The sequence below is a fragment of the Gopherus flavomarginatus genome, chromosome 2 (assembly GCF_025201925.1).
Source record: "Gopherus flavomarginatus isolate rGopFla2 chromosome 2, rGopFla2.mat.asm, whole genome shotgun sequence".
Classification (NCBI taxonomy): Eukaryota; Metazoa; Chordata; order Testudines; family Testudinidae; genus Gopherus; species Gopherus flavomarginatus.
In genome coordinates, this window is record NC_066618.1 from 38173374 (window position 1) to 38199487 (window position 26114).

The window sequence follows — 26114 nt, forward strand, 5'->3', positions numbered from 1 at the left end:
AGCTCCAGAACAGATTCTGTCTATGGCATTTATATGGCCTCCACTACTATAGAATGTATTTATCCTCACAAGCCCAATAACATTACTTCCATCTTACAGATGGGGAACGCACAGACTAATGGCCGGATTTTCAAAAGTATTTAGGCACCTAATGATGCAGATAGATGCCTAATAAGATTTTCAAAAGCTCCTAAGTGAGTTAGGTGCCTAAGTTTCAATGAAGTCAATGAGAATTAGTCACCTAGCCTGCTTTATGTGCTGTTATAAATCCCACTGGCTGCCTATGTGCATCATTAAGTACCTACGTACCATTAAAACGCTGGCCCTAAATGATCTGCTCAATGTCTCTCAAGTCCCAAGCTAGAATCCTAAACACTGGATCACCCTTCATCTCTAACTGTGTTAGGACAGCATAGCATGCTCCCCTTTGTGCACCTGGCCATCTCTCTTCCCTCCCCCCTTTGGGTTCCTTGTGCCCCTGTGCAGGGCCGGCTTTAGGCCTATTCCACCAATTACCCCAAATTGGGCCCCGCACCCAGTGAGAATCCCTTCCCTGGCTAGAGGTGCCTTTTTAATTTTTACTCATCTGGCGGCACTTCAAGTCTTCAGCGGCACTTCAGCGGCGGGTCCTTCAGTGCCGCTGAAGACCTGGAGTGAGTGAAGGACCCGCTGCCGAAGAGCCCCACGTGTTTTTTTACATTTTTTTTTAAAGTCATCCCTGCCGGGGCCCCGTCGAAACTGTTCGAATTGGGCCCCGCACTTCCAAAAGCTGGCCCTGCCCCTGTGGGCACTAGAAGGGAGCAGTCCTTGTGCTTTCTCTGAGCAAATACCAAGATTATGCCTTGGCTTTGTGTGGCGACTACACAGGTGACTGTGAAGCATCCATGGGCCAACACCGCCTACATGCCTATTGTGAGGGGGTTGACGGACCCCTCACTAAGACTAAAGGAGCAAGACCAAGCCAAGAAGGCCCCGCCCTTCAGCAGCTGCAGAATATGCTCCAAATGGAGGACCTGCTTAAAATGGGACTCTGGCAATCAAGCTGTGGCAAGAGTGAAGGAAAGGCTGTCTGCAAGAAGGAAGCCAGTATGGAGAAGGACCTGGACTGTGTGTAAGGCCTTACTGGGCAGCCAGAGGCCTGATCACTTTTTCTTTCCCCTTCTGTCTGACAAGGGGGAAATCATTGGACATCGCAATTTGGAAAACCCAGCTGACTACCTGAATCACTGAGAATGCTTGAACAACCTTCCGTGAGGAGGGAACCAGAGGGCTGTGACCATGCCGCAGACTGAAGAGAGCACTGAGAAGATAGGAAGTGGGCCAAGGTGGCTGATCTGGGGTATCAGTTAGTGGGATGGAAGCATCACCGCCCGCTTCCTCCCTTTGGATCCAGAATCCAGTCGAAAAGGAGGGCCCAGCTGTCCCTACCCTTCCCTCTACCCCAGCCCAATTGAGGGCAACCCAGAGAAGGACAGACTGTAACTTGGCTATCATGTCCCCAGACTGCCTGATAAGGCCCCTTCCCTCAAGACTTTGGAAATTGATGAGCTGTGGCCAACCTACTAGGCAATTTCCTAACTGAATCGTGCTACACCTCTAAAAATGGGCCAGACAAAATCTAGTCTTCGTGTAGTTAATGTGCAAATTGACAGAGGTTAGCCTAAGGGCCTGATCCCAATGAAGTTAAAATGGCAGAACTCCTCAGGACTTCAGTGGCAGAAGGACCTGGTTCTAAAATAGAAAAATAGGTTGCCTTTAATGTAAAAGATATTTTGAAGAATAATAATTACCCTAAAAAAAATATGTCTCTCTGCCCAAAGCATAATTTAATAGGAATAATATATCCATGATAGGGCAGATCCTCAGCTGATGTAAACTGGCATATGCCAATTTACACCAGCTGAGAATCTGCCCCAATATACACCCTCCTATGTGTGCATGTGCATTAGTCCTTTTATACTGTGGGAAAGGCACTTTTTAGGGTTTATTCTTATTCACAATATGTTGTTCTTGAAATAAAACATTCACAAAAACATTTAGAATGTGCTATAAAACCTTTTTTATCTTCACTCAGTTTATATGACAAAACACTGATCAGATGCTTGATCCTATAAGTCCTGCACATGTACAAGTCAATGAAAGTTCCACTATGGAGTGCTCACAGGATCTGATCCTTTTTGATACTGATGCATAAAATGAATGGAACAGGAACGCATAGGGAATTGCCCATAGGAACTAACCAATTACTTGCATGTCTTGCTAAACTCTGTATGAACTGGATAATTAGTTTCCTTCACTTGCCCTCAGTCACTAAAGCACGGTAGGCCTTCTGTGACCTCACACTAATCTTGCTGATGCCCCAAGTGATTTTGAATCACAGCTGTCTCCTGGACGCATTGACAGTATAGACACTAAAATGGAAAAGATAAGTCAAGGCATCTATGCTAACTTTGTATAGTTTCTTCTATCAAATAAATGGCGTAACATCAAACAAACAACAAAGATCATAATTTTCTCTCTTTAAAATCATTAAATAACCAAATTATTTATAACTTTATCTAAGTCCTACTTTGTTCCATACTATACACATATTTTAGAATGAATGGGTGATTCCCTTCAATAATAATATGGAATTTTTATTATAACTGTAGAAGTATTAATCAGATATGCAACAGTGAAAATATTATTTCATTAGTGATTACTTCTGAATTCTCAAAAGATGAAAAACTATGTAATTTCATTTCAGTGATTAGCATTGATATTTGAATTCCTCTAAATCTAAAACAACAAAACTACAATCTAAATTCAGTTAAATAAATTGGAATTGTAGCCATATTATAACTCTCAAATTTCTATATTTTCCAATCACTAGGAACCATGTTTGAAAACATTGCTGTTAACCTAAGTTAGGATCCTAAAACTGGAAACCATCCAAAAACTGTAGGAAAAGTGGGGGAGAGCCTGTCAGATATATTTGTGCTATATCATATCACATTTTATTTGACAAACAAACAGATTAAATCCTTTTAATGTCTTGTACTGTGTCTGTGCCAATAATTAGATTTTATATTCCTCATGCTATACAAGTTTCCAAATGTTCAAGTCTGGAGATGTTAACTACAGGATAACTGCAGTTCAATTTATGTGCATTTCATAAGCATTTAGAATTAAAGACAAGTTCTAACCAATTATCTGTACAGCATTTCTAATTATTTGAAAAAAAAAAAACAGCCTTCTACAAATCCTTTCATTAACACTTCAGAAAAATAAAGGTCCCATGAATATATTACAGATAATACAGAATAAAAATTTTTAAATGTCTGAGTGAGTGACAATTCTGACTACAGTATATTTTGACTTACCAGGAGACCAATGCACATGATGTATGTAACTTCAGTACATGTATTACTGCACTGAGAGTCAAGACAGTTCATTAAGTTTTTTTTTTTAATTGGCAGTTAAATTGTTTAAGAAAATAAAAATTCCTTACATTCTGTTCAGCCAACGAATATACAAGCTGTGGAAGAATGTCTCCCTTAACAACCGCCTCTGCCAGGTCATCGTTATAATTGGCAAGTCTCCCAAGAGCCAAAGCAGCAGTCTGTTGAATAGTTGGGACCACATCCAACAGAAGAGGCCTCAGCAAAGACATTACACCTGAGTTGCATTAAGAAGAAGAAGAAAGAGGCAATACTATAAGCAAAGATTTATCTGAACAGACTTTTTTTTCATACAAACAAATTAAATAGACTCTTACAAGTAGCAGAAACTTGTGATAAATTCACAAATGTTCCGCTGAAAATTAATCAAATATTTGCCTGTTCCTGCTAATGTCTATAACATTCCCACCTGCTTTCCAGCAAGTAAAGATGTGTCTGCAACACATGGGTGGGCAATGTATTATATCTAGGTCCTGATTTGCCCTTCCTCTCCTCCCAGCACTTGAATTAATGTTTGTAAAGTTCTCGGGTACTTATTTATCACCACAACATCCCTGTGTATTAGGGAAGTATTGTTATTCCTGTTATTCATATGAAGAAGCAAGTCTCATTCCCAATCCAGCACAATAATCACAAAACCATCTTTCCACTCCTCTCCTGATAGACCATCTGGCATAAACCAATATACATAAGCAGGTGAGTATTTTGGGGCAAATCTTGAGAAAACAAGCAAAATCTTTTTATTTCAGCTTTGCTCTACATGAAGTCATCCTGGCCCCAACAGGCCAGGACATCTGGACAGAGGCTATAGTTCCTATAGCAGATTATGGAAAGAGTAGCAGGTCTGCTTTGCCAGACACAGATTTTCTCACCCACAACATTTATAGATCTACCAGCTATGCCCTTGTCCCTCTTATGGCTAGTCTACATTCTCTTCCTCCACAGTGAGCTGCAAAGACCTGCTGGGCATACGGGAATGTGGAATCTTCTTTTGCAATATCTCTGTTGATTTTACTCCCTTGTAGTCCCCAAAATCAGTTTTTAAAGTGCTTCTGGGACTTAGATGCCCATAGGGCACGCCAGGATTTGGTCCTCTTTTAGAAACACAGTTTAGAGATAATTAACCATCCTCCAGTCTCACTTTTGAAAATTATAAGAGCAAACAAAAATGAAAATACTCATAGGACATCACAATAGTAGTAATCATTTTTTCAAATACAAAACTATAAACAGAAACCTTTACAAATGGAAGCAGTTTCAACTCTGATTTAAAAAAATACAACAACTATGCTACCAAGGAAATGCAAATATGCACAAAAAATTCCATCTTGGGCTTCTGGTGATGAAATATTAGGATGTTCCTCTTGATTTATGCTGCCACCACAACCTATTGATGGAATTACACCAGATTACATTACATACATTATAGTGACTAATTTGGGAGCAAGAGCTGTAATATATTGCTCTCCAGATAGAAGAGTTATTGATATTTCATTATTATTATTGTAATAATTATTTATTATGTATTTATGGTAGTGCCCACAACATGCTAGCCAAACGTAAAAAAAGAAAACTCCCTAACCTAAGGAGCTTACATCATGGATGTACCCTGCTGAATTGAGAGTTTGGGTACATTGTTCCTCACATAATTAAACTACGCAGAGAGATAAAACAATTTAATCAAGAGCAGTTTTGAACCACATTTTATTTTTGACATACAATACCCTATAAAGCAGAGCCAAATCTAATATAACCTAAAGAACACACACAAAACAAAAGTTAGGAGATATGTGCATGTCTGCATAAAGAACACAATTTGTAGAGGAGGGAAGGTTACTTATTATACTAACTGTGGTTCTTTGAAAGTGGTGCCTCCATATGCTAAGACCTGGTGGATGCGCTACCTCAGCTGTAAAGCAGTGGTTGCAATGGGCACAAGAGCCCTGCATCACAGCCTCCAATGTCCAGAGCTATGGTAATTATATTCCATCTGTCTCTGTTTTTTCAACTACACCAGTTTGCATCAGCTGATCTAGCCCACTGTCTGGAATGACAAATGGAATAGAGAGGGTTCTCCCAAGGGGTCAGTGAGAGCATCAACTTTGCCAGCATCGGGTTAAGGGCCCATGATGGAACAAGTTTTTTTTATGAGTCTTGTGATGAGTGACAGAAAAAATTTGAACTGTCCACTGACAAATTATACATTGGCGTTTCAGACAGACTCACCTGGATAGAAGACAAGGAGAGGATGAGAGACCAAGTACAAGAAATAATCCAGAATAGATTATGGGGATACGTAATGTGGAGATGAATTATTACCAACTTTGTGCCAAGTTACTTAGCCCATCACCAATGAAAGACTTGCACAGAGTGGCTCTGTAGGAGGCAAAATTAGGCTTGGCATCAGTGAAGTTCTGGCACAGAACACTGTTGAGGTTCTCATTGCCAATGAGGCTTCTGTGCCTAAAAGGGTTTTAGGCACTACAGCCACAGACCTCAATCTGTCTGGTACTAATTTCTTTGGTGCCTGTGTCATCTGATTTGGGTGGTTTGAAGCTGAAAGTGGCAGATTCTGTCCAATCACAGGAGTAGATGATTAATCTGATGATGTCAGATCCATAGCCAGGCTTGTAAATTGTTCTCAGTGAGGGAGGCACAGGGCCTTGCCTGCCTAATTGTGCATACTCAAGGTGGAAAGGCCCTACATACAAAGCAACAAATCAGGAAATAAGCTTCCCCCAAACAGAACAGACAGACAAGAATGCTGGTCCTCCTCTGGGAACATGAAAGAACACAAAATACACAACATGATTCCACCCTCATTATTTAGTTCTCAGAGGCCTGATCGGTCATGACCAAAATACCTAAGGGCCTAGGTCCATTATAAAATTTAATGTACACAGCTACCTGACACTTACAAGCTAGCTAACTAAATTAACAACATAGTGGGGGAGGGATAGCTCAGTGGTTTGAGCATTTACCTAAGGTTGTAAATTCAGCCCTTGAGGGGGGCATTTAGGGATTTAGTTGGGGATTGGTCCTGCTTTGATCAGGGGGTTAGACTAGATGACCTAATGAGGTCCCTTCCAACTCTGATATTCTATTCTATGAAATGAAGAGCTTTATGATCACAAGAAAAAAACACTGTTCCTGGCCAGGAGAGAATGAGCCTACATCTGTAGCTGGCTGTGAAAAGAAAGTAATGGAACCATCTAGGCCCACACAGACCCTTTAAAAATCTCATCTCAGAACACCAAGTGCTGCGAGAGGAAGCTTGTGCAACTCCAGTGGGCACTACTTCCCAGAAAATTCCTAAAGCCCTGTGCTACAAATCAGAATATGCAGAGGACCCCCTCAATGAGGAAAAGCCAAAATTCAACTCTAAATACATGCACAGCATTATGAAGGCACTTTTAATGATAACTTTGCAATCTTCTAGTTATTTATCATTGGACCGTATTCCAAAGAAAGGCAACACTGGGCTCTATATAAATATTTCTTTGGTCATGGAGGTACATTTGGGGCATATTCTGCTCAAGCCAAAGAGACTAAGAGGTGGTCTTTAGAGACTCAACAGTGATCAAAGGCCTGATCCTCCCATACGCCTTCCGATACGATATCAATGGGAGTTCATGCAACACTTTGCAGAAGACACTTATTATCCCAGAGGATTGGCCACTAAATTATTATCCACCCACGCTCTGAGATGAAAGGAGTTTATCATTATTTATACATCACTTTGAAATATGCTAGGTACTTTACAGAGTATATAAAAAGATAAGACCTGGTGCCAACTCCAAAAACCTTGTTATAAATTTTTATAATCTCATCCTTTGATAAACCATCAGCCTTCCCTTCATGAGATGTAACTGCTTTTGCAGTCAATAATTTCTTATCTTTCCTTTTAAAATGACAGGTTGCATGCTCAATCCTCCATTCCTGACACAATGCAAAATGCCCACTGAAGATCCGGCTGAGCACAGAGCGATCAGGCACTTTCTGCATCTCCATACCACATAGAATTCAGGCTACTTTTACACTGACTATGATGGGATTTCTGCTTTTAACGTATGTTAAATTTGTGCCACTCAACTTCCCTTGTCGGAGCAGGAAGCACAGGTCCCTCTTTTTAAGGTCATTTTATAAAATGCTCTAAGTTGCCACCAGAGCAGAAGGAAATAAACATTCTACATTTTTTGTTTCCAAGCCTTATACAAACCTGCATTTCTATGAACATCTGTGGGTGGGCCTGAGAATCAACAAACCTTTTTAACATTTTGAGTGGCTCAAACTTTGAATGCAACAGAGACTGAAGCCATCTAGATCTGAGGGGTCCAAGTGCCAGATCCACACTAGATGATATTTTTGGCCTGCATGACCTATCTAGATTCTGCAAAATTTAAGCTTTCATTTCTCAGAAATATACTTCTAGCTGATGGGGGAACTCTCCTGCTGGCTAATAATTTCATTTGAGTATTAAAGCTGAATTACAGGGTATGTCTACACTTTGAGGCGGAGCTGTGATTCCCAGCTCAAGGAGATCTACTCATGCAGCCCTCACTGAGGTAGCACACTAAAAAGAGAGTATAGCTACAACAGTGTCAGTGGCAGGATGGGCTAGCCATCCCAAGTACAGGCACAGGGTCTTGGATGGGCATGTACTGGGGGTGGCTAGCCTGTTCCAGTGCTCACACTACCACAGCTACAATCAAAAAAACTTCAGGACCAGACTTCAAAGAGAAACTGCTGAGCTTCAGTTCATCTGCAAATTTGACACCATCAGCTCAGGATTGAACAAAGACTGTGAATGGCTTGCCAACTACAGAACCAGTTTCTCCTCTCTTGGTTTTCACATCTCAACTGCTAGAACAGGGCCTCATCCTCCCTGATTGAACTGACCTTGTTATCTCTAGCTTGCTTGCTAGCATATATATACCTGCCCCTGGAAATTTCCACCATATGCATCAGAAGAAGTGGGTATTCACCCACGAAAGCTCATGCTCCAAAACGTCTGTTAGTCTATAAGGTGCCACAGGATTCTCTGCTGCTTTTACAGATCCAGACTAACACGGCTACCCTTCTGATACTTGACAATCTATTTTTAGTCTGCTAGCTCAATGAGACTAGCACTTGTATGTCTCCTTGAAATGGGAATCACACCCCCTCTTCAAAATGTAGATATACCTCTAGTGACACCACTTTGAATGTTAGCTTTAAATATTTCACTGATGATCATTTTAGCTGATGCGATAGGGAGGGGATTTAGTGTGAAAACCGTTGACTGCAGCGGGGAGGAAATATGCAATGGGAAGAAAGGAGAAGGATGGGAAAGGTTGAGAAACAGAGTAGTAATAGTGGTGATCATAGAGGAGAACATATTTTCCCCAGAGTGATACCTCAAAGAGACAAAAGGTATTGAACAAAAGTTTTGTTGTTGTTCGAACTAAAAGCAGCCATATTCTATTCTTGATCTTCATGTAAACCTTGTAATGCCATCAGTGGGAGATTCACTAAGGACGATATATAGTTCTAAAGCTATACTATACCCACAGGCTATGGTTAAAAGAAAAAGCTGGACCCTTCCACACAATGAGTTTGATTCTCCGGGTCTAGATCCTATCAGTGATCTTAGCCCCCTTTTAAAAATCCAATCCTCAAAAAAAAGTCCCCCCACATCCCATGATTTCTCATTTACTGTGTGCCGAGCATTTCTCTGACTAGCACTTGTGAAATAGTTTTATAATTTCCATATATATGATTCAACTTGCTTACTTAGAGGTTGTAAATTCTCCTCTGAAGTGCAAGTTTTAACCTCAGTCCTGGCTGTAAGAAGAGCAAAGGCATCCACCTCCCTTTCCACAGCTTTTGCTGATGACAGCTCTGTCTGCAAAGGGTAGATCAGCCTGCCACAAAGGGAGACTTTCCTTTTGGGGAGTGGGCTCAACTCTGTTCCCACTGAAGTTGGGAGTTTTTCCAATACTTCAATGGGAGCAGTAACAGGTCCTTGGAGACCAATTCTGCAACCGTTATTCACTCAAGCAATCCTTACTCATGCAAGCAGCCCCACTAAAATCAAAAGACCCATTGTACATGCTCCTTCCCTTAATATGCCAGTACTTAGCAGCAACTACGACTCCAACAGTCTCTTGATTTCCCCCCTCCCAACAGCTTCTGTTTCCCTTGGCATCCACATCTACAGCAAAGTCCACACCCTCTATCTTCCAAAAATGTTCCAACCAGCACCCCCTGGGAATTTATAGAATTTGAATCAAAATACTTGTAACATTAACTTTAAAAAGCAAAGCAAAAAATTAGAACAGCAATACAACATTTAGAGCAAGTTGTCACCATCACTCCTGCCCCTCCTCATCCAGGTTTGTACACCAGATATATACTTTCACACAAGCCAGTTTCCATTCCTTCCCTTCCCACATTGAAACCAATAGCTACCAAAAGGGGAAAGGAAAAAATAGTTTAAAAAAAAAAAGTTTAGCTACAATATCCGAGCAACTGGGATCGGACATTGCTCCAATAATCACCCCAGCACAGCAGGGAGAAGTAGAAAGAGACCATGTACTGGAGTTATAGTATCAGTTCTGCTGCAGTTTTAGTTAGGTCCTGTCCAACAAACAACAAAACAAAGATTTGTGCTTACCTGCTAAGGGAACCTATCATAAGATTTAAAATGTTTTATATAACATAAGATACTACACAGTTTAACAAGTCTGTGCCTTTAAGAGAAGAAAAGCTACTAATTCTACTCCAACACAACTCACATTGCCCATGTTTGTTAATCCCAGTACATCCTCCACTGCTTTTCTGCACGCTCTCCCTTTCTGTTACGCTATCTACAACATTACTACTGCCCACTTAGGAACTATCCCACAGCATGCTCAGCAGGCCTTGGTGATTACACAATCTATTTACCTCTTCAAAGCAAGTGCATCGGCTAATTTTTCGCACAAACGTTGCTAACGGATGTCAATCAACAATGCTCATCACATTCTAGTCAAAATGAAAAATTTTCTTCTTCACCTTTACTTTCCTGCTAAGCAACACATAGCACACAACAGATACTAGTCTTCTTTCGTCTGGAAGGTACTCAGATACCATGACGATGGGCTCAACATAAGAACTTGAATAGAACAGAAGCAAAACCAAATCCTTCTCAGAGATGATTCAATCTATTTCAAATTGCTGTAGTTTGACTCCCTGGGATGGGGAAGGTTCTTTCCTAGATGATTACTGAGAGAACAGGTATAAAAGGCCCATATCACCTTTTCCTGACTGAGCTTCAAAACAGAACTCAGCCATGGAAAGGAAGTAGCCTGAAGAACATTACCTTCTTGGCCCACAAATACAGATGAACAGAGATGGAAAGGAAGCCATCTTATAGGGGACTGCCATCACTACACCCAAGTATGTGGAACTGAACAAGAAAAATGTACTGGATAGAGAGGGGCCATAATGTTTCAGCACACAGCCAAATAAGCATAGGGAGCTCTTCGTTTCACCACTACCACCCATTTAGGGGATAGCTGAACTAATTCCTATGGAGAAACAGAAGGAGCAGACTGAGAACTGGAAGTAGCAGTGCCCTACTATAGAGCTTTGATGGGGGTGGCTTTTTGGTCTTGCTGCAGAGAAGTGTCTTGTTACAGAGGCAGGAAAACTTTATTGACGAATTCCCTAATTTTGTTTGCATGCAACAATGTAGAAAGCAAAGAATAACAACAAAGTACAGTGAAACCCCGATATAACATGATGTTTGGGGTCCAAAAAATTCCATCGCGATAAATGCGGGGTCGTGATATAGCAGGGTTTCAAGCCAGTCAGTTTAAGTCAGTGATCCCCAACGTGGTGATTGACGTGCACCGCCTGGTGCCCAGCAGGGGAAAGGAGCCACAGCCCCCCGCCTGCCGGGGACAGAGAACTCCGAGGCTGGGGGCACCGGTGCTCTCTGTCCCTGGCAGGTGCGGGGCCGCGGCTTCTCTCCGGCTTCAAGAAGAGCTGTGGCCCTGCGCCTGCCGGGGACAGAGAACTCCGAGGCTGCAGGCGCCGGTGCTCTCTGTCCCCGGCAAGTGCGAGGCCGCGGCTTCTCTCCGGCCTGCCAGGGACAGAGAGCACTGGAACCTGCAGCCCCAGAGAAGCCGGAGAGAAGACATGGCCCCACGCCTGCTGGAGACAGAGAGCACCGAAGCCCACAGCCCTGGAGTTCTCTGTCCCTGGCAGGTGTGGGGCCATGGCTCCTCTTGAAGCCGGAGAGAAGCCGTGGCCTCGCACCTGCCGGGACAGAGAGCACCGGCGCCCGCAGCCTCGGAGTTCTCTGTACCCGGCAGGCGCGGGGGTGTGGCTTCTCTTCAAGCCGGAGAGAAGCCGCGGCTCTGCACCTGCTGGGGACAAAGAGCACCAGCACCTGCAGCCCCGGAGAAGACAGAGAGAAGCCACGGCCCCGCGCCTGCTGGGGACAGAGAACACCGGCGCCCACAGCCTCGGAGTTCTCTGTCCCCGGCAGGCGCGGGGCTGCAGCTTCTCTCCCCTGCCATGGTGCTGGGAACCACTGGTATTATGCCTTAAAGGGGAGCCAACCTATGATCGTGTTATATGCGATTTCGCGTTATGGCGGGGCACATTATTGTGAGGTTTGACTGTACACTACTTATATGAACAGACTAAATTTGTCTTTGAAGACACCTATTAGCTATTCAGAGATGGAGTAAAAAAAGAGCAGTATCCAAATATTCTCCCTTACATAACCTCCCAGTGACTGACCTTGGACAAGGAACGATTCGCCTTTCCATCCACAGTTTCTAATTCATCATTTTTGTTTCAAAGAACCCTTACAGCCTTTATAAGCTGAATCACTTTTAACTCACACATTTCAAGTAGTGGTGTTGTGCAAAAGCCTGATTTGTCTCACTTCAGCAGACACGTGTTGGCTGCTGCCTAACTTTATCAGGGAAAAACGTTCAGGGTAGCTACAGGTTCCAGGTTTTTCTTTCCAGGACCTTGCAGCCAAACAAAGGGTAATCTGCCACAGACAGCAGCCTTTGTTTGGTTCTTTCTACTGCTTGGGGGAGAACACCTGAAACTTAAAAAGAAAAAAATAATGTAACTGGATACAAAGGGAAGATCCTATGTCACCCATTATGCTTCAAAATCCCTTAGTCTGCACCTGATAATCACCTTATTTTCATTCAAAGTCCTTAAAAACAGATTTCTTCCACAAAAACTTTAAAAAACCGTCTACACCACTTTGTGACCCACCAGCGTATTTTGTATCTGAATTGTGCTGTCCATCTAGTGTAGACGATCAGCTCTTTGGAGCAGCAGCTAGACTGTACTCTATGTTTTGTACAGTGCCCAGCACATGTGGAGGACATTCAGTAAGTTAATAATGATAATATTCAAGCAATTGTCAAGTAACCTTGAGTTTTCAAGAATCTTGATTCCCAAATCCAGACCAAGACCAAATAATAGAGGAAACCTTAGGGAGTCTGGAGAAAGTGGAAATAGAATAGTATCCTAGATTATCTCAAATCCTCCCCCCTAGAAACAATGTAGCAGCAAGACTTTTAACTAGACTTGGTTAGAAGTTTCCCTGAAGCTTAATGAGAAAGGGAGCCTTCACCCTCTTGTCTCAAGACGTTCCCTCTCAGAGAACCCCTTAAATAGCAATCCTCAGCCACACATTCATTTCTCTGAGAGAGCATTCCTACCACCACCAATCCTCTGCTTGAGTATAGCTAGGATTCTCCAGATATTAATGGGGATACTGAATATGTTTCAATAACTGATGTTTTGGATAACTGGGCAATTTTCAATGTAATTAACAGATGACGGAGAACATGACAAACACTCATTTTGTCAGCAGAGGATCCAGAAGCAGCCAGTACTAGCAAGCCACTTCCTTTTAAGACCTTCCCAGCTATTTCATAGGCCTCTTCCATATGGGCTGGAGGCAGAAGGGATCCAGGAGAATTGGATCTCCTAAAATGCCCTTCTTGTGGCTAATCAGCAACCTCCAGCAGGATCTCCCACCCAAATCCCATACAGGCTTCCTTCACATAGGCATGGAGCAACAAAATCAAGGAAGCCAAAAGGAGTTGCTCCCTTTTACTGGCCACTTCAGAAGCCAACCAGCAGCTGCCAACAGGATCTCTACCACCCTACACTACCTGTGGGCTTCATCCACAGAGGCTGGACACAAAAGAGACAGAAGATTCAGGACCAACAAATCCCTTTCAAAGGCTACTTTCTGGGCCCTGGTGATGATTCCTCTTTCCCCCTCATGATATCTCTGTTACTTGCATTAACACACTTCCTTCTTTCCTTCAGTGGACAGCTCCAAATCACAAAACCCCAAGAAAGCAACTTCCCTACTTTATTTTCCCACCATGACTCCAGTGATTATCTCTTGGCTTTGATCTCCATTCTCCCCTTCACATGCTTCTCGCCCAGCTTTTACCATATCAGTTATTCCACTTCCCCACTCACTTCTCTTCTCACAAACTCCTAGTCACCTCAACAGCATTCTTTATCTTCTGTCATTCCACTGAAGTTGGTCAATTGGAGTTGAGGAAATTCAGCACCTCATAGGATTGGGCTCATACATCCAGATCCTATAACTGGATCCATATGAGCACAGGAGTCTGTCCACGCAGAATCAATTGCAGGATCCAGCTCTTAGAACGTAGATTCCCTAGAGCAGGTTACATGTCTTATTCTATGCATCTGATCCTCAAGCCCTTATTATTGCAAGTCCAGTAGCATCAACATGATGTTTGCAAAGCGCTTTGTAAGTTTATGCAATAAAGAAGAGTAGATTCTTTTACATTTTGTTAAATGTGGGGCAAAACCCTGAAGTCCTTAGTCAGAGCCTGATCCTCTAGGCCCTACTTAGGCAATGCTCCCAGTTGAGTCAGAGTTTTGCCTTAATAAGGTCTAAGGGTCAGACTTTTAAAGACATTTAGGCACCTACCAATGTGGGTAGGTGCCTGGTAGGATTTTCAAAAGTCCCTATCTGTATCTTTTGCCATCTAAATACCTTTAAAAATCTGGCCCTAAGTACTAAATCATCCATCCAAATGTGTCCTAGAAAAGGAGGAAACTGTGAAAATACAGGCTAGTCCATGCACCAGTGGAGCAAGATGAACCTGAGCACCATCTCCTCAAAGTAAAAGCACGCTGAAGCACCTCCGCAAATTTGGGACTGCAGGTTTTGAAAGGTTGTGGACTCAGGGTAGAGCTGGAGCCAGCAGTGCATATTCTGCATTACATTATCCCATCTCCTAAACAGAATGTACCATGTCAGATTAAAGTTTCTGGCAGAAAATTTCAGTAGATCCCACTCCATGTCCTACTCTTTAGCAGCTCCACTTACTCCACTCCAATATCCTACCTGTGTCAGCTTTCAGGAATCTCCATTTTCACTAGCACCCATTTGCTACATCATTCCAAGCTTAACTATTATTAATAATTATTAAGTACTGTCATTATGCTTATCAACCTTGTACCTGAGCCTCACAGACAGACATGGATATATACTTACAACACTGTTTTGAGGTAGAAGTAGTATTATTATTCCTATCTTACATAAACTAAAGTACACGGGAAGCTTGAATGGTTTACTCAAAGCCACATAGGAAGCTCATAGCAGACCTGAGAGAGAGTCAAGATCTCCTGAGTTCCAGTCCACTATCTTAACAACAAGGTCATCCTCCTTTCTATGCACTCTATGTCCACACTACCCTTTTATGGCCACGAACTCAGCCCTCTCTAGAAAAACCACCCTACCCATAGAGAGCTGGAAATGTTTCATATTTATACTACAATAGTGCCTAGAAGCCTCAACTGACATCAAGCTCCTCCCCCTCCCCCCCACAATCACACTCGGCACTGTACAAACAGATAAGACACAGCCCCTGTCCTGAAGAGCTTATACTCTGAATAGACATAATAGAGGCACAAAGAGGTAAAGTGACTTGCACAGGTCACCCAGTAGGTCACCAGCAGGTCTCCCAATTCCTTATCCGGTTCTCTAGATACTGGACTACACTGCCTCTCAATTTCCATTTTTCAAATTCTCAAATTCCATCCTCAGTTTTCTACCCAACTCCTAGCCACCCCATTCAGAAGGGCATGATCCAGCCATGGGAAAGGATGGCAAGAGTTGTTCCTTAGTCTGTTGGCTTTGAGGCCATTTCAATCAGAGAAATAAAACTGATTCTTAATTCCAACTGGATCTCTAACTTCATAATTTAAAGCAACAATCCTCATCAGTGCAAGCTCCACTGAAAGAAAATGTATAAAACTTAAATTCTCACTCAAGCTGAAGGTGAGAGTACAGAACTGGTTTCCAGAAACTAAGAAATCGCTAAACTCACAGAACTTGATTCCACTGTACTTATTCTTATTAAATAGCAAATTGCCCAGCAGGTAATCCCATTCATTCCAGTGGCACTACTTGCAGAATATTCTGCTTCTAAGGATGAATGAGGATGGCAGAATTAGGCTCACAGTGAATAAGATTTTCACTAACAGAAATGGGCCTGTGCCAAAAGTTCAGACTTGATTCCAAACTATCCCAAAGTTCAAGGCAGGTGGAAGTTTTGATCACACAGGGAGGAAGGGTTGATTCAAGTCAATTTTTAATTATTGTTGAAAATATGCAATTTCTAATACTTGAAATCATTGTTTTTCTTTTAATAATTAATTCTGATACCAACATTTACGGGCTGTGCCTGCCAATGGAACAGATTTATTTTTAAAAGAAATGTGTAAAACTACTAACATCAAAATAGATTTCTTCCATAAATCCCAGCCCACTAGAATGAAATTTGTTAAGTGAATTGTTTTTTTAGTGTCTCAGTTACACATTTACCAGTTGACACAGGTTTTCTGGGGGAGGATTTTTTTCCCTCTTTTCAAACATGTGCATCAATTATGAATTAAGAGGCCTAATTCTTCAACATTTACTCATCTTTGAGTAATGAGTAGCACTTACTCATGTGAGTAGACTCATTCACAAAAACATCCAAGGCAGGAACAATGGCTAGCAAGAAAGTACACATACAGGAAGGAGCTCTAGGGAAGGAAATCTCTGTGAAGGTTCTCTCGCAATTATCTCTCACTGTCCCATGAGGGGAATTGCTCCCCCATGGAAGAAGCCAAAGGGTAGGCTCCAAACTTGCACACTCTGCACCAAATGTGGGTATCACCAAACTTGCACACATCTGCACCAAATGTGGGGAGCGTGGGCTATAATGGCAGAGAGAAAGGAGGGTCAGGGCAAAACTGGGAGGCAAGATCAAACCAGTATCTTAGATGCCTATATACAAATGCGAGAAGTATGGGTAATAAGCAGGAAGAACTGGAAGTGCTAATAAATAAATACAACTATGACATTGTTGGCATCACTGAAACTTGGTGGGATAATACACGATTGGAATGTTGGTGTGGATGGGTATAGTTTGCTCAGGAAGGATAGACAGGGGAAAAAGGGAGGAGGTGTTGCCTTATATATTAAAAATGTACACACTTGGACTGAGGTGGAGATGGACATAGGAGACGGAAGTGTTGAAAGTCTCTGGGTTAGGATAAAAGGGGTAAAAAACAAGGGTGATGTCATGCTAGGGGTCTACTACAGGCCACCTAACCAGGTGGAAAAGGTGGATGAGGCTTTTTTTAAACAACTAACAAAATCATCCAAAGCCCAAGATTTGGTGGTGATGTGGGACTTTAACTATCCAGACATATGTTGGGAAAATAACACCACTATCCAATATGTTCCTGGACTGCATTGCAGACAACTTTTTATTTCAGAAGGTTGAAAAAGCTACTAGAGGGGAAGCTGTTCTAGACTTAATTTTAACAAATAGGGAGGAACTCGTTGAGAATTTGAAAGTAGAAGGAAGCTTGTGTGAAAGTGATCATAAAATCATAGAGTTTGCAATTCTAAGGAAGGGTAGAAGGGAGTACAGCAAATAGAGACAATGGATTTCAGGAAGGCAGATTTTGGTAAGCTCAGAGAGCTGATAGGTAAGATCCCATGGGAATCAAGACTGAGGGGAAAAACAACTTAGGAGAGTTGGCAGTTTTTCAAAGGGACACTATTAAGGGCCCAAAAGCAAGCTATTCTGATGGGTAGGAAAGATAGAAAATGTGGCAAAAGACCACCTTGGCTTAACCACGAGATCTTGCATGACCTACAAAATAAAAAGGAGTCATATAAAAAATAGAAACTAGGTCAGATTACAAAGGATGAATATAGGCAAACAACACAGGAATGCAGGGGCAAGATTAGAAAGGCAAAGGCACAAAATGAGCTCAAACTAGCTATGGGAATAAAGGGAAACAAGAAGACTTTTTATCAATACATTAGAAGCAAGAGAAAGACCAAGGACAGGGTAGGCCCACTGCTCAGTGAGGAGGGAGAAACAGTAACAGGAAACTTGGAAATGGCAGAGATGCTTAATGACTTCTTGTTTCGGTCTTCACTGAGAAGTCTGAAGGAATATCTAACATAGTGAATGCTTATGGGAAGGGGATAGGTTTAGAAGATAAAATAAAAAAAGAGCAAGTTAAAAATCACTTAGAAAAGTTAGATGCCTGCAAGTCACCAGGGCCTGATGAAATGCATCCTAGAACACTCAAGGAGTTAATAGAGGAGGTATCTGAGCCTCTAGCTATTATCTTTGGAAAGTCATGGGAGATGTGAGAGATTCCAGAAGACTGGAAAAGGGCAAATATAGTGCCCATCTATAAAGAGGGAAATAAAAACAACCCAGGAAACTACAGAAACTAGTTAGTTTAACTTCTGTGCCAGGGAAGATAATGGAGCAAGTAATTAAAGAAATCATCTGCAAATACTTGGAAGGTGGTAAGGTGATAGGGAATAGCCAGCATGGATTTGTAAAGAACAAATCGTGTCAAACCAATCTGATAGCTTTCTTTGATAGGATAACGAGTCTTGTGGATAAGGGAGAAGCGGTGGATGTGGTGTACCTAGACTTTAGTAAGGCATTTGATACGGTCTCGCATGATATCCTTATCGATAAACTAGGCAAATACAATTTAGATGGGGCTACTATAAGGTAGGTGCATAACTGGCTGGATAACCGTACTCAGAGAGTAGTTATTAATGGCTCCCAAACTTGCTGGAAAGGTATAACAAGTGGGGTTCCGCAGGGGTCTGTTTTGGGACCGGCTCTGTTCAATATCTTCATCAACGACTTAGATGTTGGCATAGAAAGTATGCTTATTAAGTTTGCAGACGATACCAAACTGGGCGGGACTGCAACTGCTTTGGAGGACAGGGTCAAAATTCAAAATGATCTGGACAAATTGGAGAAATGGTCTGAGGTAAACAAGATGAAGTTCAATAAAGACAAATGCAAAGTGCTCCACTTAGGAAGGAACAATCAGTTTCACACATACAGAATGGGAAGAGACTGTCTAGGAAGGAGTATGGCAGAAAGAGATCAAGGGGTCATAGTGGACCACAAGATAAATATGAGTCAACAGTGTGATACTGTTGCAAAAAAAGCAAAAGTGATTCTGGGATGCATTAACAGGTGTGTTGTAAACAAGACACGAGAAGTCATTCTTCCACTCTACTCTGCGCTGGTTAGGCCTCAACTGGAGTATAGTGTCCAGTTCCGGGCACCACATTTCAAGAAAGATGTGGAGAAATTGGAGAGGGTCCAGAGAAGAGCAACAAGAATGATTAAAGGTCTTGAGAACATGACCTATGAAGGAAGGCTGAAAGAATTGGGTTTGTTTAGTTTTGAAAAGAGAAGACTGAGAGGGGACATGATAGCAGTTTTCAGGTATCTAAAAGGGTGTCATCAGGAGGAGGGAGAAAACTTTTTCACTTTAGCCTCTAATGATAGAACAAGAAGCAACAGGCTTAAACTGCAGCAAGGGAGATTTAGGTTGGACATTAGGAAAAAGTTCCTAACTGTCAGGGTAGTTAAACACTGGAATAAATTGCCTAGGGAGGTTGTGGAATCTCCATCTCTGGAGATATTTAAGAGTAGGTTAGATGAATTTCTATCAGGGATGGTCTAGACAGTATTTGGTCCTGCCATGAGGGCAGGGGACTGGACTCGATGACCTCTTGAGGTCCCTTCCAGTCCTAGAATCGATGAATCTATGAATCAGAGGAAAGCCAGAGCCACCTGCATCAAGCATTATCTGCAATGGCCCCTAGCTCCCAGGACAGTTGTAGCTACAGGATTGGGGGCAGGGGCTCTGCAGACAGAATAATGTAGCCTGGGGCTATATAATCTTTACTGAGGATTCGCCACAAAGTCCAGGAGGTGTGTGTGTATTTGGAGTGGGAAGATGTGTATCTTCCCTTCAGCCCTCCCTGGGTATGTGTAGGCTGCAGCTGACAGCAAACTTCCCAGTGCGGATAGACAGAGGGGCTCAAGCTAGTGTGCTAAAAATAGGATGGACCCACAACGTCCACACTGCTATTTTTAATGCACTAGGCTGAGCCCTGCTATCACGGGTCTGTCCACCCAGGCTGAGAGCTTCACTCCAAGTTGCAGCATACACAGATCCCCAGTCTCCACTAGCACGGAGCCCAGACCATGCCGAAAGGCCTCCATGGGGTCTGAAAGGGGAAAATGGTGCTGCTAAGGGAGTTGAACAGTGTTTAATTTATGCCAGTGCTCAGCCCTGGCACCTCCTAGGTTTGGTGTGTCAGTAATGAAAGTAAACGAATTGATTGAGTCCCGATACCTCTTTTGTTACAAAGTAAGCACTGACACTGACCCTGTTTTGGTGCAGAAAGTGGTGGTGATCTGTGTGAGCAGATCTAGGAGTGCAATCTGAGCCATTATATTTTAAATTCAATTACACTATTAGTATTATTATCTATCTACTACCACAATACAGTTGCCACTGATATTGCATATCTTGTTACTCGCTATTGGTTCACATGCCTCCTCAAATGGCTTTTATTATGATACTAGATAAGTGGTGCTTGAAGTGTAATCAATTTTTTTAAAAACAACATCTCCAGCTTGGATGCTTTTGATCAAGGACACTGTTTAACAAATAGCAAGAGCCCTCTCAAACTCTATTTCATTTTTGAAATGACATTAGGAATCTTCATGTATTTATTGCTAAGGATTTCTACGCTGACTGATGTAAAGCAAGTTATTTAAAGGTCCAAAGCTGCTCAAATTTAATTCAATGGCAAAATTGCCATTTATTTCACTGGGAGCAGGATCAGGCCTGACAGTCCTTTAAATGCACAATAGGGGCCCTCTCCTGTAAGGTGATAAGCACCCTCAACTCCTGTTACAGTCAATGGAAGTTTAGGCAGTAAGCATCTTTGAGGATCAAGTGCTATATCTTCTTAAAACAGTTCTCTGCTTAATAAATAATTAGCTTTCTTTATAAGGATAAGCAAAGAGACAACCTCTAAGTGTATATAGAATGGTTTCATTCTTATGTAATAAAGGACTCCCTCCCACCCCCTTGTTTCATAAGAAACAGCTTTATATAGCAGGACCACCATAAAAGACAGGACAGTTGTTTGGTAGACAATAATGCCTCAAAATATGGTTCTTGGTTCTTTTCTTTTTTTAAGCAATTAATCACATTCAATTTTAGAAATTGTATATTTGACACATAGACTCATAGACTCATAGGTCAGAAGGGACCAATATGATCATCTAGTCTGACCTCCTGCACAAGGCAGGCCACAGAACCCCACCCATCCAATTTTATAACAACCCCTAACCCAGGACCGAGTTATTGAAATCCTCAAAATTGATTTGAAGACCTCAAGCTGCAGAGAATCCACCAGCAAGCGACCATTGTAACTCCCAGTCTGCAAGACTTGCTTAATAGTTTGCAGAGTGTAACAAATGTTCTTAACTGAATATAAGCTGGTAAAAATCCTCTGTGCGTGTCATACGTAGTCATGATACTGTATTACTATGAAACAATATCATGACATGGCGATAGAAATATTTTTGCCCATAGGATAAATGTAAATCATCACAACTTATGCTAAATAATTGGTCTCCATTTTTTTCCAGGCAGTAGGTGTTTTGAGGCCACTCACAAACCAGCTGTTCAGTCTGGCAACTTGAGTCAAGGCTGCTATGTCTTTCTGATGACTAAAGCAAATTCTGTCTGGAACACATGAGGATTACAGAAGTATTACAACGGTAGCTGCAATTCAAACATTACCATTTTCTGCTGAAGTATTTCGATAACAATAGCTGCTGTTCCAATCACATGATTATGAATTGGTTTTCAAGGAGGGATTCAGGTTTCATTTTTAATGTCTGGGAACGTCAGCAGTTAAAAAAATTATACAAAAACTATCATTGCAAATATTTTTCTTATCTAAAAATTTGAGAGAAAATTTAAAACTTATGAAACAGAAGTAACAGGACTAAACTGAAACATGTCTGGCAGAAAACATTGTGCATTGCTGTTCCAATACACCAGTAGGCTGGGGCCTGATCCTGCATTCTTTGTCCATCCAAAACTCAGTAGGAATTCTGGCTGCCCAACAAATACAGTATCAGGTCCCTCATAGGTTCCATGGCCAGAAGAGACCATTGTGACCATCTAGTCAGACGTCCTGTATAATACAGGCCATAGGACTTCCCCAAAATAATTCCTAGAATACACATTTTAGAAAAACAGAACTGGAATACTGAATTGGAATACTTCAGATATCCCAGTCCCAGGCCTGTTTTGAACAGAAACTGTCAACAGGCTGAATCATGCCAATTTGCTTGATGGTTTTATGATGCGCACAAGTGGAAACTAGGATAAAACTATAAAAATCATCCCCCAGTCCTGCTTCCACTGACGTCAGTGGATGCAGTACGGAGCCCTTGTTCTCACTTGTAAGCTAGTCCAGACTCTCTCAAATGTGGCCACATGCAGCCACCAGGGGCTTTTCTTGCAGCCACAGCCTCCTGGGTGGTGACTTGAGGGGCAAAGCAATGGCTCCTATTCCAGGGCCTCCAGCAGGGGTTAGACCCTGCCACCTTCTGGAGCCACAAACACTGTAGGAGCAGGCAACCAGTGTGAGTTCCCCACTTTCCTGGGGGGCAGCGGGGCTTGGGCTTTGGCTTCAGCCCTGGGGTGGTAGGCAGCAGGCTCTGTCCTTGCAGCAGCAGGCTCTGTCCCTCAGCCACAGGGCTTCGGGCTCTGGCCACAGGCTCACCTTCCTCACTTTGCCACTAGCACCTGCTGCCTCCAGCCCCCATATGTGCAGCGGGACCCAAGGCTCCAGCCCCAGACTCACACATCCCCATCGCCCTGGCCCTCCTGCCTCCTTACCCACCTCCCCATCCAGGGTTTAATATGTCCCGCAGCTTGCCAAGGATGAGTAAGTCTGCTGTGCAAAGTGATATTAACAAATATACAAATATCACTTTTCACAATAGCAGACATACTAGCTATCAAGACTAAAAAAATCAACCAAAAAAAGCAAAACATGCAAAGCATCTTATTTGTGTTTCTATTCTATTTAGGTCCAGTACAGAATAGGGACAACCGTACATTATTTTTATTATTGAGTCTGCAAAAAAACCTACATAAATAAATTATAATGATTTGGACATGCGTATGTGCATATTTATTTGTTTTTCATAAAGTTAATTAAGTATTTTAAGAAAAAATGTCATTGCAGCCACCAGCAAGAGTTGGTGGCCGCTCTCTGAGGCCACCAAAAAATTTGTTGTGAGAACCCCTGAGCTAGTCTACTATTTGACCTCAGGACATTGGGGTGAAATCCTAGTTAGTGCACTAAACACATTTCCTATTTTTAAAATTAGTTATTGTTCATCTAAACCACATCATTGTTTTCATTTTACTTAAGTTCAAAAAGGTGATTTTTATATTTTCTTTTTCTAATTGTTAGGCAGTTGTAGAGACATTGCACTTCTTCCTTCAGGTTTGTAAAGTGATCAGAATTTCAACTAACCAAATAGCTTTATACTAAGTTAATCAACCACAAATGTTTTAAAAAAATAATAATGTGAAGTAAAACTGTGCTTGGAAGTTAGGGGTGTTTTGTTTAGTTGGTGGGTTTGATTTGCTTGATTAGTTGGGTTTTTTTATTCACTCTCTGTAAACAATAACTTTTTTTAGTCATTTTTTTTAAATAGCAAATATAAGGTCTGATCCTGACTTGAATCGTTTGAAGAACTGTTTCCAAAAGAAATGCAATTTGTTAAAATATTCGGCCCCATCCCAAATCCCTTAATCATGAGTAGTTCATACTCAAGCAAACAATCCTGTTTCACAAATGAGGACAAATTGCATCAGTAAGGACACCAAGATGAGGTTATGTATACTCTGGTTTTGTGCAAGACAAAATCAAGAAGTATGGACAGGCATATAATACTATAAAAGGCTTACTTAATGGATGTTCCATTTATGGATCATTTGCACAATCAAGCTCAACATTTCTTTAACAAGAACTTATGTACAGTGACATGGTTTGGTTCAAAATTTATTAATAGAGTTGTACATGTCTTCTTTGTGCCTATCCCATTTCAGGAAAACTACTAGTTTAACAGACTTGGAAAACAAGTATTTAAAACAAAATGCTTACAGTATTTTAATTAGTTTATCAATACCATAAAATAAGTAAAGTTGGGTTGTACTGTTCATCAGTTCACATGCCTGACAATTCTTATTTTGGTTTATTAAATTTCATAACAGCAATAAGTCTGAATTTCTAGCTGGTTGCAGAACACATCAGATGGCTGAAAGCATTCAACAATTTATAAACAACTATCACAACATATACATTCTTACCTTTTGAGTAGGATTTTGCTTTACAATATTACAACTAGCCTCATCTAAAAGTCCATTTATTAATGATTCCTCATGCTTCCAAATACAATTTTATTTAAAAAATAAAAAATGTTCATTTATACTGCCAAATTTTCCTTTAAATACAAATAAATTGGAATTTGTAGGAGAGTGTATCAAAGGTATCCATAGTCTTAAAAAAATTAGAAATAAAATTGCGGTCAGGCAAGAAAATGTGTGTGCGCAATCCGAGGGTATTGTTAAACTTCCAAATTTCACCCAGGAAGATACAACAGACAAGGTGCCCAAATATGATTGCAAAGAGAACTATACAGTACCTACATACTGACTAGTTGAAAGCATAAGCAACAGGTCAAACAAAACAGAAAGTCTTGAGCCCTCTCTAGAAGAATTCCACGGATAAACGCTGAATATTAAAAAATTGCAGATATTTTATTTTCTCATTCAGCACACTATGCCTAAAAGACTTTTAGCTTTTGTGAACAGGAACCATTTATATTTTAGAATCTTTCTGTAAAGCTGTAAAGTTTTTCTCTTCGCCTCTACCAGTGAGATCAATATTTCTACTCCAACATTATCAGACACCATTATAATGGCAAAGTAAAATGCTGTCCTTCTACCATCCATAGTTTAAATACTCAAATTAGATAGTAGCAGACTGTAAACCCTAGTATTTGTTCTTTAAATGTAACACCTGCGTTATTTTTCTCCTTCATAAAACTGCAGGAGGGGGGGAGAGTGAAAAAGGTTAACAGCAGACTCGTTCCTGGGTGGGGGGATACGATCCTGCCTTCCTCTCTTTTGCCGGCATAGCGACCGTGAAACGAATCGTGCAACTACAGCTCTTGGAGTTCCTTTGCTGTCAACACGGCAGTTCGATGAGCAAATGCAGACTGGCCTTAGGTGCAAATACTTTAAGTACAGGCTAGTAAAAGTCACCCTGGGCATGCGTGGTGGTCTGGTGCCCGCACACGAGGGCTGCGGCCCCGATCGGCGGAAGAAGGGAAGCGCTTTACCTGCATTCTGGAGGGTCTCGATATTCTGTGGCCTAGTAGCAAGTTCAGCAACCGTTTGAACAAACTGCGTTCGGGCTTTTTGATACTGCTCGAAAACTGCAAGTGGGAGAGGGGGACAGAGTTAGCAATGGGAAGCGATCCCGAGCCGAGCCGAGCCGAGCCGGACCCAGGGGCTCGCTGCGCCTGGCCCCATGGTGGCAACTCCGCTAAATCAATACCTTGTAAGACCTGCCTCTGGCTCATGGCTCCGGGTGGTGGGGAGTCAGCGAGAGGGGCTGGGGGGGGGCACCTGGCGCTCTCTACTTGGGCGACCAGCGCCGCGCGCGAATCCCCTCACGCGGACTCCCGGGCCGAGCAGGGCCGCGCCGGACCAGGCAGCTGCTGCTTCGCGCCGCGCCGCGCCGCAGTGTGTATCTTCTCCTAGGTAACCAAACGGAAGCCGGGCGCCGGCGGCGGACGAGGGGCACGGAGCCGCCCCCGCCGGATTGTGACATCAGGTGGCTGACCCCGCAGCCGAGCGCGCGCGGAGCTGCTCCCCCCGGGAGACGTTGCGCACGCGGGCGGGGGCAGCCCCGGCCATGGACACAGGGCGGGCGGGTGTTGGGGTGCTCAGACCTGCTACGCAGAGCCGTTGGGGGCTGGTAGCCGCGTATGTACATAGTGGGGAAAGTGCAATGAACCTGCTGGCTGTTACGAGCTATAGACGGTATTTACACCGCTCTGTGCATAAAGTTAAACAAGTGCGTAAGTGCAGGACATATTACATAGCCACATAACATGTATGGCATGTCTTTATACCATATAGACTGACATATACACCGTCTCATGCATT

General features: G+C 42.3%; 1 protein-coding gene across 3 annotated transcripts in view; it reads right to left on the bottom strand.

The window, feature by feature from the left end:
• The window catches only part of SPAG6 (sperm associated antigen 6), a 62838-nt gene extending 37166 nt beyond the window's left edge, over window positions 1-25672 (bottom strand). For all 3 annotated transcript variants that reach the window (XM_050942291.1, XM_050942292.1, XM_050942293.1), the window contains exons 1-3: window positions 25501-25672; window positions 25283-25378; window positions 3491-3657 (exon numbers count right to left, since the gene is read on the bottom strand). In XM_050942291.1, coding sequence (XP_050798248.1) covers window positions 3491-3657; window positions 25283-25378; window positions 25501-25525 — 288 coding nt within the window. In that variant the 5' untranslated portion in view covers window positions 25526-25672. The remainder of the gene's footprint in view (window positions 1-3490; window positions 3658-25282; window positions 25379-25500) is intronic.
• Window positions 25673-26114: the final 442 nt, after the last annotated feature.